This window comes from Chenopodium quinoa, unplaced genomic scaffold (genome assembly GCF_001683475.1).
Source record: "Chenopodium quinoa cultivar QQ74 unplaced genomic scaffold, ASM168347v1, whole genome shotgun sequence".
Lineage (NCBI taxonomy): Eukaryota > Viridiplantae > Streptophyta > Magnoliopsida > Caryophyllales > Amaranthaceae > Chenopodium > Chenopodium quinoa.
This window is the reverse complement of record NW_018742334.1, coordinates 880,389-895,795: the sequence shown is the minus strand read 5'-3', so window position 1 is coordinate 895,795 and position 15,407 is coordinate 880,389. Positions and strand designations below refer to the sequence as shown.

At 40.8% G+C, this 15,407-nt stretch overlaps 1 protein-coding gene across 1 annotated transcript; it reads left to right on the top strand.

The window, feature by feature from the left end:
• The first annotated feature begins 11,111 nt into the window (after positions 1-11,111).
• Positions 11,112-14,729, top strand: LOC110692346 (curved DNA-binding protein-like). The gene is made up of 4 exons (XM_021869356.1): positions 11,112-12,010; positions 12,135-12,186; positions 12,380-12,447; positions 14,201-14,729. The coding sequence occupies exons 1-4, from the start codon at positions 11,816-11,818 to the stop codon at positions 14,696-14,698; spliced, it is 813 nt and encodes a 270-aa protein (XP_021725048.1). The 5' UTR covers positions 11,112-11,815; the 3' UTR covers positions 14,699-14,729.
• Positions 14,730-15,407: the final 678 nt, after the last annotated feature.

Below are 15,407 nucleotides of genomic sequence, written 5' to 3'. Positions count from 1 at the left end.
TCTCGGCAAGACCTCGACTTCCCCCGGAAGAACAGTAAAAAACCAAAGGGAAAATTCTCTCCGATCAATGTTATCTCGGGAGGAATATGCTCTCGGAAGGAGCACAAGCGACACCTTAGGGCTCTGATCAACCAGGTGAACAACGCTGACATTCAGCCTCCCCAGTCGCTGGTGCCGAACATGACGTTCACAGCCGCCGACTGCCGGGGGGTAACGTTCCCTCACGAGGATTCGTTGGTGATCATCGCCACGGTGGCCAACCACGACGTCAGTAAGGTCCTTGTTGACGGTGGCAGCGGAGCAAACATTCCGAAAGGCCTACAATCAAATCAAGCTGAAGCCCAAGCACCTTACGCCGGTACCCTACCCGGTATCCGGGTTCAACGGGGCTTCAACTTATCCAGATGGGAAGGTGACACTTCCTGTCACCATCGGCTGCGATGAGGCAGCCAGGAATGTCATGATTGAATTTTTGGTCATTGAGGCTCCTTCAGTGTACAACGTGATTTTGGGGAGACCTATAATTCATGAGATCCAAGGGGTCGTCTCAACTTATCATCAGTTGATGATTTACGTCTCTGACGCTGGCTTCCCCGAAAGGATACAGGGCAACCAAAAGGACGCCCGAAGATGCAACTACCTCAAGCCATCCAGTAGTCGCCCAGATGACGACAAGGATGAGGAAGAGAAAGAAAAAGAAAGAGAGACAAGCACAAAAAAGCCGAAAGGCCTAAGTGCTTCGGCCCAAGGATCTGTACCCAGAGAAAAAGGGCCCGAAAGGGAAAAGGCTAGCTCTTCAGCTGAACCGAAAGACTCAGAGAGCCAGCCGAAGAGCAAAATGACTGGGACACCTACTGACATAGGTAGCAGGCCAGATTCTGAAGAGTCCAGTCCATCAGCAATGGACATGGACCAACAGACTGAAACAGTTGAGTTGGTCGAAGGAGACTTTGAGAAATATGTAACAATCGGGATGGACCTTGATCCGAACACCCGTTGTGAACTTATTCAGCTCCTTCGGGACAACAGAGATGTGTTTGCTTTCTCGGCAGATGATATGCCCGGGATAAGTCCAGACCTCATCTCCCATAAGCTTAATGTTGACCCAACGTGTCGACCAATTAAGCAAAAGAAGCGGAATTACTCCGCTAATAAGAATCGAGACATCGCAGCCGAGGTCAAAAAGTTGCTAGAGGCAGGCTTCATCGAGCCTTGTCAGTATCCAGAATGGCTTGCAAATGTGGTGATGGTTCAGAAGGCCAATGGTACCTGGAGGATGTGCGTTGACTTCACGGACCTAAATAAGGCTTGTCCGAAGGATTTCTATCCCTTGCCGAGGATCGATCAGCTAGTTGATTCGACAAGTGGCCATGCCTTGCTTAGTTTCATGGACGCATTCTCGGGGTATCATCAGATCTTCATGCACCCCGACGATCGAGCAAAGACGGCATTCGTCACAAACGCCGGGGTGTACAATTATAAAATGATGCCCTTCGGATTGAAAAATGCGGGGGCAACCTACCAAAGGCTGGTGGATCAAGTTTTCGCCGATCAAAAGGGCCGAAACATGGAAGTCTACGTCGACGATTCGATCGTTAAAAGCAAAAAATCTGAGGACCATGTTAAAGACCTGGCTGAAACCTTCGCCACCTTAAGAAAACATCAAATGAAGCTGAATCCGAAGAAGTGTGTCTTCGGCGTGAAATCAGGGAAATTCCTTGGGTTCATAGTCAGCAAGAGGGGGATTTATGCCAATCCCTCCAAAGTCAAAGCAGCGCTCGACCTTCCTGAGCCGAAAACAAAGTGGGATGTTCAGCGGCTCACCGGAAGAATGGCAGCCCTCTCGAGGTTCATTTCCAGAGCTTCGGATAAGGGGTTACCTTTCTTCAAAGCCCTGAAACTCCCGAAAACAAAAGAGCTTGTTTGGGAGAGAGAGCAAAAAGAAGCCTTTAAGCAGCTTCGGGAGCATCTGGCTCAACTTCCAACGCTGGCTAGCCCAGCGGAAGGAGATACTTTGTATCTGTATGTGGCCGTTAGCCCAGCCACCATCAGTGCAGTCTTGCTGAAGGAAGAAAGCAAAAGTCAGCAACCGATCTATTTTGTCAGTCATACACTGACGGATGCCGAGAGTCGCTACCCTCTACTCGAGAAAGTCGCTTTTGCGGTAGTAGTAGCTGCTTGGAAGCTGAGGCCCTATTTTGATTGCCATCAGATAGTGGTCTTAACTGATCATACGCTGGAAAAAGTTCTCGGCAAAGTTGAAAAATCTGGTAGGCTGGCCAAGTGGGCTTTTGAGCTCACCGAATTCAGCATCAGCTACCATCCGAGGGCTGCCATTAAGGCCCAAGCTCTAGCGGATTTCTTGGCCGAATGCTCATACCAGGAAGCGCTAGACAATGAAAAGAAAGTCTGGACCGTGTTTACGGATGGATCTTCCACCGAAAATGGTTCGGGGGCAGGAGTAGTGATAACCTCTCCCGAAGGCAAATCCTTCGAGTATGCACTAAAATTTTCTTTTAAGACTTCGAACAACGAAGCCGAATATGAGGCAACAATCGCTGGCCTAGAATTGTGCATCTCCCTGGAAGCCGATCATGTCTGCCTGAAAACAGACTCTCAGCTAGTTGCATATCAGATCAGCGGCAGCTACGAGGCTAAAGAGCCCTCCATGATAGCCTATCTTGCCAAGATTAAATCAGTCATTGCAAAGCTGAAAACTTTTGAGGTTCAGCTGATCCCAAGGGGTCAGAATACCCAAGCCGATGCACTCTCCAAACTTGCCAGTTCAACTCTCACTGAGCTGAACAGATCTGTATATGTAGAAGTGCGTCGAGAAAGAAGTGTCGACGAAGCACCCGAAGTGTGCTGCGCTGACCCAGAGCCTAGCTGGATGGACCCCATCCTAGCTTTCAAACTTCGGGGAGAGACTCCCGAAGATAGAGCTTTGGCCTCCAAGATGAAGAGAACCAGCTCAAGGTTCATCGTCTTCAGGGGGGAGCTTCTGAAAAAGTCCTTCTCAGCCCCATTGCTGAAATGCGTGGGACCAACAGATGCAGATTATATCCTACGGGAGATTCACCTCGGCATTTGTGGGAACCACGTCGGGGGAAGGACCTTAGCCCACAAGGCATTGAGGGCCGGATATTACTGGCCCACCATGATCGCAGATGCTAAGGAGCTGGTCCGGAAATGCGAAAAATGTCAAAAATTCGCACCAGTTATCCACCAGCCAGCAAGGGATCTTCAGCCGATCCTTAATCCACTCCCGTTTGCCCAATGGGGACTGGATATACTAGGACCATTTCCAGAGGTTGTGTACCAAAAAAAATGGCTGATAGTTGGTGTTGACTACTTCAGTAAGTGGATCGAGGCCGAAGCAGCCTCGAACATTACAAAGCAAACTGTCAGAAAATTTATCTGGCAGAATATCATCACTCGTTTCGGCATCCCGAGAGTATTTGTCTTCGATCATGGGAGGCAATTTGATAACTTACCACTGAAGCGGTATACAGACCAGTTCGGTATCAAACTGGCATATTCAGCAGTATGCCACCCGCAAAGTAACGGACAAGCTGAAGCTGCAAATAAACAGATCCTAAATGCCCTCAAAAAGAGGGTGGAAGATAAAAAGTCCAAATGGCTGGAGGAGCTCCCTGGAACCCTTTGGTCCCTTCGGACAACTGAAAAAGAGGCAACGGGCTATTCACCTTTTGAACTGGTGTATGGAGCCGAAGCCGTTCTTCCAGTGGAAATAGGCTCTGAGAGCTTACGAGTGCACCACTTCTCGGCTGAGAATGAGCGACTAATGAAGATTTCCTCGACGAAGTAAGAGACTCGGCTCGAGACAGAATGACTGCTTATAAGCAGAGAATCAGCAAATTTTACAACCGAAGGATCCATGCAAGGCCTCTCAAAATTAGAGACCTTGTCCTTCGAAATGCTGCTGCAGTTCAGAAAAGCCGAATCCATGGAAAACTCTCAGCTGCGTGGGAAGGGCCCTACGAAATCTGTGATGAGCTTCAGCCAGGGACATACCGACTTCGACAGTTGGAGGGAACTGAGCTGAAAAATCACTGGAACGCTGATGTACTGAAAAAATATCATGTGTAAACCCTTCGGGGCAGAACAATCTTTGTAAGTACATTTTGAATTAATGAAAGGCCTTGGAGCCACCATTTATATAAATATTTGCAACTTTTTATTCTTTCAAATTTTTCTTGGTTCTATCTACTCTTTAAGGGTTTTTTATTCAGCCTCTTCTGAAACCTTCGCCTTCGGGTAACTGGGTTTCAGATTGCTGACAAAACTTGTCTTTTTAAAGAACACTGGTCTTTCAGCTGAAGTCAAACTTTAGTAAGACTTGTTCTCCAAAGGCATGAGTCCATGGACAATTCTGGAATATTGCCTTAACTGAGCCTTGTATTCCTAAAAGCCATTATCCGAAACATTGCCTTCAGCTGGCCCTGTGTTTTGGATATCCATTTTTTTAAAGATAGCCAGAAAATTAAGGATAACACCAACTATTGGAAATTTTTTATTCAGCCTCGTCTGAAACCTTCGCCTTCGGGTAACTGGGTTTCAGATTGCTGACAAAACTTGTCTTTTTAAAGAACACTGGTCTTTTAGCTGAAGTCAAACTTCAGTAAGATTTGTTCTCCAAAGGCAAGAGTCCATGGACAAGTCTGGGATATTGCCTTAACTGAGCCTTGTATCCCAGAAAGCTATTATCCGAAGCATTGCCTTCAGTTGGCCCCGTGTTTCGGATACCCATTTTTAAGAAGTAGAGAAATTGTTTATTCAGCTGAAGTCATACTTCAATTTCTGGAGGGACAAGAGGCACTACCAGTGCAAGTTTATGTTCAGCAGAATTAAAGAAACAGTAAAGCATTCAAAGACAAAGCAGTTGAAGAAAGGGACGTCAAATTAATAATTCATGCTCAGAAATTGAGCTACAAGTTCAAATAAATTAAAAAAACTGTATCGACAGCCGCCCACAAGAGGAAAATAACAGCTACCGAAATACGTACAGAAGCAAAAAATAAACTGTTTGTACGACAAGGCAAGCTGAAGCAAAAAATAAACAAGGCAAAAATTCAGAAAGCGGCAAGTCTAAAGTTGAGCACATGATGAACCGCAAGATTCTGAAGACGAATGCCCGAGTTCCTATGCTTCAGCCCGAGGATCAGACTGATTAGCGTTCTGGGGCCCCATGGTGGCCTCAGCCCCAGCAGCAGAAGAAGCAGGCTTCGCACTCTGCCGAGCCTCCCTTTCCCTCTGTTCAGCCTCCAACTCCATTCTCTCAGCTTCTTCTTCGGCTTCCTCAGCCTTAAGTATTTCAGCTTCGATTGGAGTTGCATATTTCATATGAGGGTCTTCGGGATCCTGGACCCATTCAGCACATTTGGACCAGTCCAACTTCGGCTCAGCATGTAGGCAGACTCTTCGGCACACTCTGAACCCGTTTCTGAAACCCATTTCATACTCTTCTTGGGTATATACACGGACTTTGAGTAGAGCCTCAGCATCAGCCAACTTCTTCTTTGTCTCCTCCAAGTCTTCCTTGGATTTCTTCAGCTCATCGGCGAGCTTGGAGGAGGAACCTTTTAGCTCATTCAGCTCCTGCTGAACTTGGGAAGCCTCTGTCTGAGCCTCGGTCAGTTCTTCCTTTTTGACCATCAGCTGATCCTCAACTTCTTGGAGCTTAGCTCTCTGAGCTTCAGCAGCATTAGCAGCCTCTGAGAGTTGGACATTCCGGGCTTGGAGCATCTCTTCAGCGGCCATTCTACTGGCTTCAAGAGCTTCCAGCTTTTGCTGCACTTCAGCTTGTGCAGCAGCTCCTTCCTGGATTCGGCTCTCAATGGTAGCCTTGAACTTGGAGATGTCCACTCCCATGTGCTCTTGAAGGAATTTTCCCCTTCCATCAGTGGGGGAAAAACTTCCTTCTCCATAGCATCGCAGAAGGTTTTAAGGGCTTCAGCAGCTCTTTTCTCATATTCTTCACCCTTCTGCTGCTTCTCTTCAGCTGCTGCTTGCTTCAGCTTAGCAAGCTTTAGCTCCTCCTCAGCTACCTTTTTGTCGTGCTCGGCAGCATCTACCCTATCTTGTAGGGTATCTATCAGCTCTACAGTGAGAGTCTGATTGTGCACGAACTGAAACAGGAGCACAAGTCAACATAAAATAAATAATAATAACTGAAACTGAATTGAAGAGCTGAATTGAAAAAGAGATAAAGGCAAGGAGAATCACCTGCATCATCAGCAATTGGTTAGACCTGGCTGGGTCTGGAACTGATCTGCTGGATTCGCCCATCCCAGCAGTGGCCTTCAGCGACCAGATTCTTGCCCTATCTACTTCGGACATGCCAGCAAAATCGCCGAAGTAGGCTGTAGCACTTTCTCGGTTATGACCCCATATGAGGTCCCAGATGTGATCTGGGATTGGAATTCGAGGGGCCGAGAAACCCATTTCCCCAGACTGCAGCGTCTGGAAAGAAGGGAAGGATGACGATGGAGCTTCTTTAATCTTGGATGGCTCGGCATCCCCCTTCTTCTCAGAAGAGTCAATTATTATGACTTCTTCTTCTTCAGGTGTGAGGACAAAGGCCTCAACCTCTCTTGCAATGTCTGTCGTGAAACCCTCAGCACTGGGCATCACAGCATCCTCATTCCTGTGCTCAGCAGCACTCTCTTGAACTTCCTCTTGGACCCCTCCCTTAGGTTCGGGAGTTTTCTGATCCACCTCCATCTCGGGAGGTGGCGGAGGGGTCTTTGGAGGTGATTGAGGTGGTGGCCGGGGAACCCTCGGCGATCCATTGCCTTCCTCGGGTTCCCTTATTTCGATGCCGATGGTCATCGACCTCCGCTGAAAGTCATGCGGGCCGATGATGGCCATTCTTCGTCGCCTTTTCTGAAGCGGCTGCTCGTCCATGTCTGAGTCTGAAGACTCTTCTTGTATCTGGTCTTCGAGACGAACAGGGGCTTTCCCTTCTCTATGTCTATTACTCTCTTCGGACTGTAAAAGACAGGGGGGAGGAAGAATCTGAGTATAAAAAAAACAGAAACAGACAAAACTAAGTCTAAAAGCTCACCGAGGTCTTCAGCAAAGCCTCGTCTTCTTCAGCTGCCCTAGCTGCAGCTTCTTCTTCAGCAGCCCTGGAGGACCCTTCTCCTCCTTCACAAGCTTCGATAACCCGTGCAACCTCTTCGGCCGTACGGGCAGCTTCAGCTTCTTCGTCTAGCAGCTGAAACCAGGGATCTCTCTTCTTCCACCAAGGCTTCTGCCTCTGATACAGAGCAACAGCCTCAATTTGGAAATGGGAAGAGTCTAGATGAACTTCCCTATGCCTCGGTTCAGTGATAGAGGGGGCCCGATCAGTTACAACTCGTTCTCGGTTGACGCCAAGACGAGTGTAGTTAATGCCGACGTTGGTCTCGTCCCGCTCTGAAAAAGAAGAGGGAAAAGGTCAGTTCAGTTAGATTGGCACAGCATAAAAGAGCGAAGTGAAAACGGAGGAAAAAAGATAAATAAAAGGCCTCGGCTCCAGCCGAAGAAGCTTACCATCCTTAAACTTTCGGCTGAGGCCGACAGCTGCTAACATGTTCTCTTGGAAGACATAATGCGTATCGGGGAGCCAAGTCTCCGGGATATGCTGCATTCGACCGCTGCCCCCCCGGTTCGGCAGCTTGCCGAAGATGTTCTGTTAATTAAGGTTCGGATCTGGCCGTTATCTTCGGGGGGACCTAAACTTCCCATGTCGGGATCAGGCTCAGCAAGATACCTGGGAGCGCTGAAGATGCAAGGGTGGCCCGGGTCCGTGGGTGCCCTAACCCAAATCCATTGACCTCTCCATTCCTTGTCTGAAGAGTCGTTCGGCCACATGGTTAGGTACTGGGGCCGAGACTCGATCCGGTACCACCCAGAACCGTGACTTCCGTGCCCACTTTGAATATTTGGCACTAGCCGATGGAGGTTTTTGAAGCAGTGCAGGTTCGGCACATACCTGAAGAACTTGCAGACCCATAAGTATGTCATCACCCTTCGGATGCTAATGGGAGTTAGCTGACATAGGGAAATATTATAATGGATCAGCAAGTCTCGGACGAATACGTCCAAAGGGAACCTCAGCCCATACTGAATTTGTCTTGTGTACACCCCCACATACCCCGGGGGTGGACGATGGATTCTATCGGATGCCACGGGCATTCGGCACCAATACCCATCAGCTTCAAGGATGTCGTAGTGCAACTCAATCTGTTCGGCAAACCGATACTGTTCGGCATTCTCCACCCACCATGAGTAAGGGCGGTTCTTTATCATGGCCGAAGCTACTTCGGCATCCTCCCACTCTGAAAACCCAGGAAGGATGTCCCAAAGGATAGCGGGAACTTCGTCGTCCCGACCAGAAGCGCCGACCCCTCCGTTCTCTGAGGAGGAGCCGAAGAAATGGGAGTCGCCCTAATCCCTTCAGCAGGGTCCGGCTCTACTCTCTGTCCATTCCAGGTCCCAATCCTGTTCCTGGGATCGGGAATTGGCCTTGCTCTTCTTGGAGCACGGGCTCTACCTCTAACTCCTTTCACCATTGATGAATTTCGAAGAAAAAAGTCGAAAAAAGGGGAAGGAGTTCAAATTCGAAGAAAAATAAATTAAAATCAAAGGAATTTACCTTAATCTGAAGCGAAAGTTGCCGATTTACGAATTGATAGTGACGAGTCTCAGTTTCTAAGCTTAATGCTCGGGGAATTTGCGAAGTTTTGATGCGGGTTCTTGGGCTCTCTCGAGAATTTTGGGTTTGTGTTGGTGAATAAGTGAGGGGAGACGACGCGCCTCTAATTATATCTCCAGAAATGGGAATACTGGGAGTCCGCGTTTCAATTTCTCTTAAAATACCCCACTAAGTAACCGTTAAACACACGACCTTGCGATTAAACCGCCCATTATCTGTCCAACTTCCACAATTATTCGCCTTAACTGTTGTTATCTCATTAATTATGGTTTAATTACGGTTTAAATTCAAATTTCTTGGATTAATTAAATCATTCACTTCCCTCCTTTTCTGATTAAATCAAACCCGACCCGTCATCCCTCCAAATCGGGTCTGGGGGGCAAGTTGTTTGGGTCCAATTTAGTCCAATTGGGCCTAGTCATTAAATGATCTAATTAAAAGCCCAAGGTCAAGGTTCAACTTCCCAATTGTGCTAAAGTCAAGATCAGTCCAAGGCAAGTCAATTGGGCTAAGGCCCAACTTCTCCATATATGCAAAGGTATAAAAGCCATCAATATTACATTTGTACATTCATTCAAACAAAGCCTCAAGCAATTAATTCTCTTGCATAGCATTCTCTTTCTACACACTGTACTGACTCTAGCATCGGAGGGGCCTTCCTCGGCAACACCCCCGAGGCTAGTTTACGTGTGTTTACTGTGCAGGAAACCTTCGGCCCAACATCACTTGGACCGAATCCAGTCTTCTCTACTTCATCGGACCTTCGACGAGGTCCCATTGTTTTCACCCGAAACAAGTACATTTGACAATTCTGATAATAAAATGTAGCTAGCCATTGGGTAAATGGCTTTTCTGCCCTTAATAAAGGATATAATAAATTCTTATTAAAGTTTGGAGGTGAAAAATACAAAAAATAGATATGTTCAAATGGAATGCAAATTGAGTACAAAGTATCTATATACGAATTGTTAATTTTGTTTTTACTCTATAATTGAAGTTTACTTCTTGAACTTATGTTATTTGTACTTATTTTGATAATATAGGAGTACATTATAAAATTATTAAACTATACGGTGTATAAACAAATTGAATATGGAATTGCTTGATTTGAAGGCCAAACCCAATTAAAATGTTTTGCACAAAGTACCATTATTAGAATAAAGGTCCTTAGAAGTCAATATTTGTATCTTTCAATACGGAAATACCTTTCCTTGTTCCCAAGTTGGCCAAGTACACTCTCTTTGTATTCATTTATACAACTATATTATAGACTTCAATACAACTTTATGGTTGAAGGACTAAGTACAACTTTATGTTTTGAGGACTAAGTACAACATTATCAATGAAGTTTTTGAAATAATAAAAGAATACTTATTTTCCTAAGAAGAAATTGTAGATTTACCTTAGTTTTGTTTGTCCATGTACAATGAGAGTCAATCACATGAATAAGGGCTTGTTCTGATTCATCGAACTGAGCTGAATTGAATTGAAATGAACTGATTGAAGCTGAACTGAACTGAACTGAACTGTTTATAAGAGAAGGAAATTAGGAATTGAACTGAAATTAAGCTGAAGAGAACAAGATGTAAAAGAGATTTGATTTTAAGTTATAGGTATTCATAATTATATATGTAGGTTGACTATACATATCTCTCATATGAAATTATTTCAAATCAAATAAGTACGTACTTGAGCTTTAAAGTTATTGCATGCACTAACCTAAAAATGTGTTTAATAAATTAAGACAGAATTTGAGATAACGAAGTATTGTACCTAAACGCGATTGTGTACAACTTCATGTATGTACCACTTCATTTTTTATTTTATTTTTTGGCAGAATGTACCACTTCATATTGTGTACAACTTGATGTACCACAGAGTTGAAGGACTATAGTGACTAGTGAGGTAGCTAAAAACAAAATTTAAGGGCAACACGAGAAAGTGTGATAAAAATTGAAGTGAAGCATTTACGAAAATCATGTTCATCGTGTCAGTTGGCCTTAATGGAGCATCTTAGTATTCAACAGTAAAGTTGATCCAATCTCATATTCTCATGCATACATTACTAAGCTGAATTTGCTGCATAATAAAAGATCATACTGCTATGCTCAGACATTTATATAATTTATGTCTACATTTTTATAATTTTTCGAGTGAGATTAAGTTATGATTGAATTGATAACAACATAATCGTCTTTATATGGTGAGTCCAAAAGGAAGCTAATTAGTTGAGAAATGATGAGCCCAAAAAGAAATGCTTATTTGAATTTATATTATTATATTTACGTCTACAATTTTATGATAATATATATATATATATATATATATATATATATATATATATTGTATTTTTTTTTATTTCTTAACTTATATTATAAACCGACCCTTAATTATAAGTTTATATAAATTTGTTTAAAAAAAAAAGTTTATATAAACACTCAACAGCCTTCATATAAAGTTGTCGTTATCCATTAACAACTCTAATAATAGCCAATTCTTAATTTCTTATGAATCAATTGTGACCAATATTGTTGGCCATTAAAATAAAGAAAACTTCATCAAGGACCAATTACTTGTGTTAGTACACAATTAATCAAAATATATAAACACGTTGAAAAAAACATTCCCTTTGAAAATCAAAAAATATATTTAATAAAAAGGAAAAAAAAAACTCAATCTCATGTCAAGTTTAAAATGACACAATTCACATTTAAATCAACACTTTTTATTGAAGTAAAATAATAATCACCTAACTATAAGTTTGAAAACTCAAATTTTATCCACCACTTCATAAGAGCCTTTGACGGATCCTAAATTCTCCGCAATTAGGGAGTACCATAACATAACTCCAATTAAAATTGGAACATATTTTGAAAACCTTCCAACTTACCAAAAATGTAAAGCTAAACATAATGTTGCATGGTACACTTTACTAGTCATTCCCACCAACTAACCAAACCACCCAAAATTCCTAAATTCCAAAATTCCTAAATCATTTATTCTTCCTCCTTTTTCTTAACCGCTCCACTTCTCTCTCCTTCACTCTCCCTCTTTCTCTCTCTAAAACTCCCTCTTTCTTTCACTCTCTAGAATATGGTGAGAGTAAAACAACCACAAAAACAAGAATTACCAAACAATAATTATGATGTTAAATCTCATTTAGCCATTGATACCTGTAATATTTACCATAATTCTCATTTTTCTTGTATTCATATTAATAATAATAATCATTCTTTTGATAATTCCTCTATTCAATCTCATTTTATTGATTGGTACTTGATTCTCAGAGTAAGTTCTACTTTTTTCTAAAAAAAATTATTCATTTATTTAGTTTTGAAAATGTGACTCTGTTTTTAAAGAGTTTCTTGATAATGGGGTTTTGAATTTATTCTTTTTAATTTTGAAATTGCAGGTTACAGAAGATTCAAGCTTTTCTACCATTAAAAAGCAATACCATAATCTTGGTATTTTCTTAATCCTTTTTTTTTTAATAATGTTGATCAATATCAATATTAAACTATTAATCCCCTGTTTTAGGATCATAATTGACATATATATTGTTTGACATATAACAAAAATAAATATATTATCTTATAATTTTATATGAGGAATTATTTGGGTTTTTAATTTTATTTTTTTATGGGCTTTTTTGGATAGCATTGTTGCTTCATCCAGATAAGAATAAACATCCAAAGGCAGAGTTTGCTTTCAAGCTTATTTCTCAGGTATTTTTGTTATCATTATTCAAATTTCTGTTAAATTTTGTTGATTACTAGAATAATTAATTTCAAATTTTGGTGAAGTAATTATTTGGAAATAAGTGAAATGCTTAGTTAAGGACAAAATATTTGAATTTAGGCTCATGCACAAATAGGGAAATCTGTTTGGGCTCTGTTTTCAGAGTCAAAGATTATTATTGTTTTTGATTTTGATTTTCTGGGATTAGGATTTTTGGGGGTAACCACACTTGTCACACACCCTATTACCCTAATTTTCATAACATAAATTTTAACAACCCTTTTTTCATAAGAATGTGACCAAAATATAAGTTTTGAATGGATCGTACGTTCGGAATAGTGAAACAACGTTGTATATATACTACGTAGTATTTTAGTCGCTTAACAAGTAATTAAACACTTTATCATGTCGACATTCTTATGTGAAATGATACGGAGTAGTTTGATTATTAAACACGATTCTTTAATGTTGAATTTTTAACAATGTTAAGGTACAATCTTTAATGTCATAGACTCTTTTAGCTACCTAATAGCAGTAGTACTGACCTTAGTTTAACTAGTATCATACAATAAGTTATTTTCTTAGACGACCTTATCATTATTTATGATTTTTTTTTTCTCAGTAATGTTTGAAAAAGATTAAGCAATGTTAGAATAAGCATTTTCTTGGAATTGTTCACTGTTTCAAAAAAAAATATTAGGAAAACAATTAAACAATGTTTAGAAAACCTACGTTTATTATTATTAAAAAAGATGATAGACCCTGTTTAATAAAATTACAATTAAAGTTGATAGAGTCTGATGAAGCTATTATGTTGTATACTTAATTACTTTTATTAGTTCAACTCTCCATATCTATAGAAAAATAAAATGAATTTTTTTTAAGTATATTCCATGTAACCATAGATTATAATGTGAATAATATATAAATGTTTGAATTACATCACAAATGTTGTCTTATTTTGGTTGTTAGTTTATTTAATACTTGGTACATTTGAATGGCTATTATTAATTTTAACAAGCATCAAAAGACAAACAACCTAAGTTTCAATTTTAGTATGACCAAGTATCCTAAAATTGGAACAACTTGTCACTATAAAAAATAAAAATAAAAATAAAAAATTGAACAAGGTGTGTGTAATAATTGCTTGTATGGCTTTATCATTTGGTTGTAGTCAATTTTAGAGAAGATCCATTATTCATGATATTACATAATATGAGACATTTGGTTGTAACATACTCAAGATAGCACCATCACATTTTTCATGGTGAAATGGTCAAGTTATTTTTTATATAGATTATAAAGATGGTATATATCTATATATATATAGTGAATGCTTACTTAAATTTTAGTCAACAATATTACAAATCTCTTTGTGTTATTCAATTGTTGTGTTGATTCTACTTTAGAATTTCTTATCTATTACTGTATATATCGTTACGATATTACCATTTTGATTTTTTAAGAATTAGTGTTTAAATTTCATATGAACACTCAGAATGCATGAAAGGAGATAATTTTAAACGTTCATGAGGAAATAAAGTTATTGTTTGAATGTACATAAACGGAAGTGATTCATATAAATTTGAGGATATAATTGTGCATGCGTATTCTAAGTTTTAAAGCTTGGTCTTAAGTGGGTTAACTATCAAGTCAAATTAACCTAATTTCAAAAAATAGGCTATATGTTCTCATTTATCTTTTTTGTTACCATTTTTAACCACTAAATACATTTTACAGGCATACAATTGTCTATCTGATGAAGCAAAAAGAATATCATTCAACTTAGAAAGGTTGAGAAACCATTGCACTCAATGCAGCAGAATCCCACACAACACAAATCCTACACACAATTCCAATACTAGCTCAAGCAACTCTTCAAACTCAACAAAAAACTCGAAATTTTACAAATTACAGCAGCATTGCAGAGCCATCAGAGATCAACTAATACATGAAGCCAAGGTCATAGAAAGCTGCATCAGAGTCCATCAACGTCCAAAAAACGAGTACCCGGTTTTCGATCCATCAAGTTACACACACTCAGGCTACCCACATATGAGAAACAACCATCATCATAATAATCTGTTTTACAAGAAAGGTGCAAGTTTTAGGGATGTACCAAATCGGAAAGTGTTTCCGAATTTTGATCAAAGAAAAGGCAGGTGTGAAATCCCCATTTTTGAGCTTAGAACAGATTGTAGCTCATTGAACATTAATTCTGCTTGTGTTAGTTCTTGACAAACAATTTAGTATGATTATACATTCTTTAGTCTTGGCCTATTTTCTGCAGCGCAGACAAGCAATTTTACAGTAAAATGATTTTTTTTTTTTTTGTTGGCAAATTCTTATTTTCCATAATAATTGTTATGAAATTAGGCAAAGGGTTAGTCAAAAAGCTATCAAAATGTCGGATCAACATGCTTAATTATTCAAGTCAATCTCACCTAATATTTAGGTTTGTTAGGGGAATTAAAGAGTTTTTCCTTTAAATCAGCAATAATTTAAAGACTTTCCAACTAGAGTTGTCAATTCAGGTAAACGGGTCGGGTTTGGATCGGGTAAGAGTAGGTCGGGTCAACCAGGGTCGTGTCAATTCAGATTAATTTCATAACCTATGCGGGTCGGGTTTGGGTTGGGTCATGCTAAAGTTGGGTCACGTCGGGTCATACTTCTTATCGGGTTTAGGTCGGGTTACATTCGTGTCAGGTGAACAACAAGTTGGGTTTAATTCTGGTTTTCACGGGTTAAAACGGATTAGGGTAATTCTCGGGTTCGAGTCGGGTTCGTTTCAAGTCAATAATTTGAGGGTTAGAATCAGGTCGGATCATTCAGGGTCGTGTCAATTCAGATTAATTTCATAACCAATGCGGGTCGGGTTTGGGTTGGGTCATGCCTGAGTTGGGTCACGTCGGGTCATACTTCTTATCGGGTTTAGGTCGGGTTACAT

What these genes read in the sequence shown, in the direction of transcription:
- LOC110692346 (XM_021869356.1), top strand. Translation starts at nt 11,816, where the DNA reads ATGGTGAGAGTAAAACAACCACAAAAACAAGAATTACCAAACAATAAT. An exon ending in AAAGCAATACCATAATCTTG is followed by an intron (nt 12,187 to 12,379) that starts GTATTTTCTTAA and finishes TTTTTTGGATAG; the next exon opens with CATTGTTGCTTCATCCAGAT. An exon ending in CTTTCAAGCTTATTTCTCAG is followed by an intron (nt 12,448 to 14,200) that starts GTATTTTTGTTA and finishes TACATTTTACAG; the next exon opens with GCATACAATTGTCTATCTGA.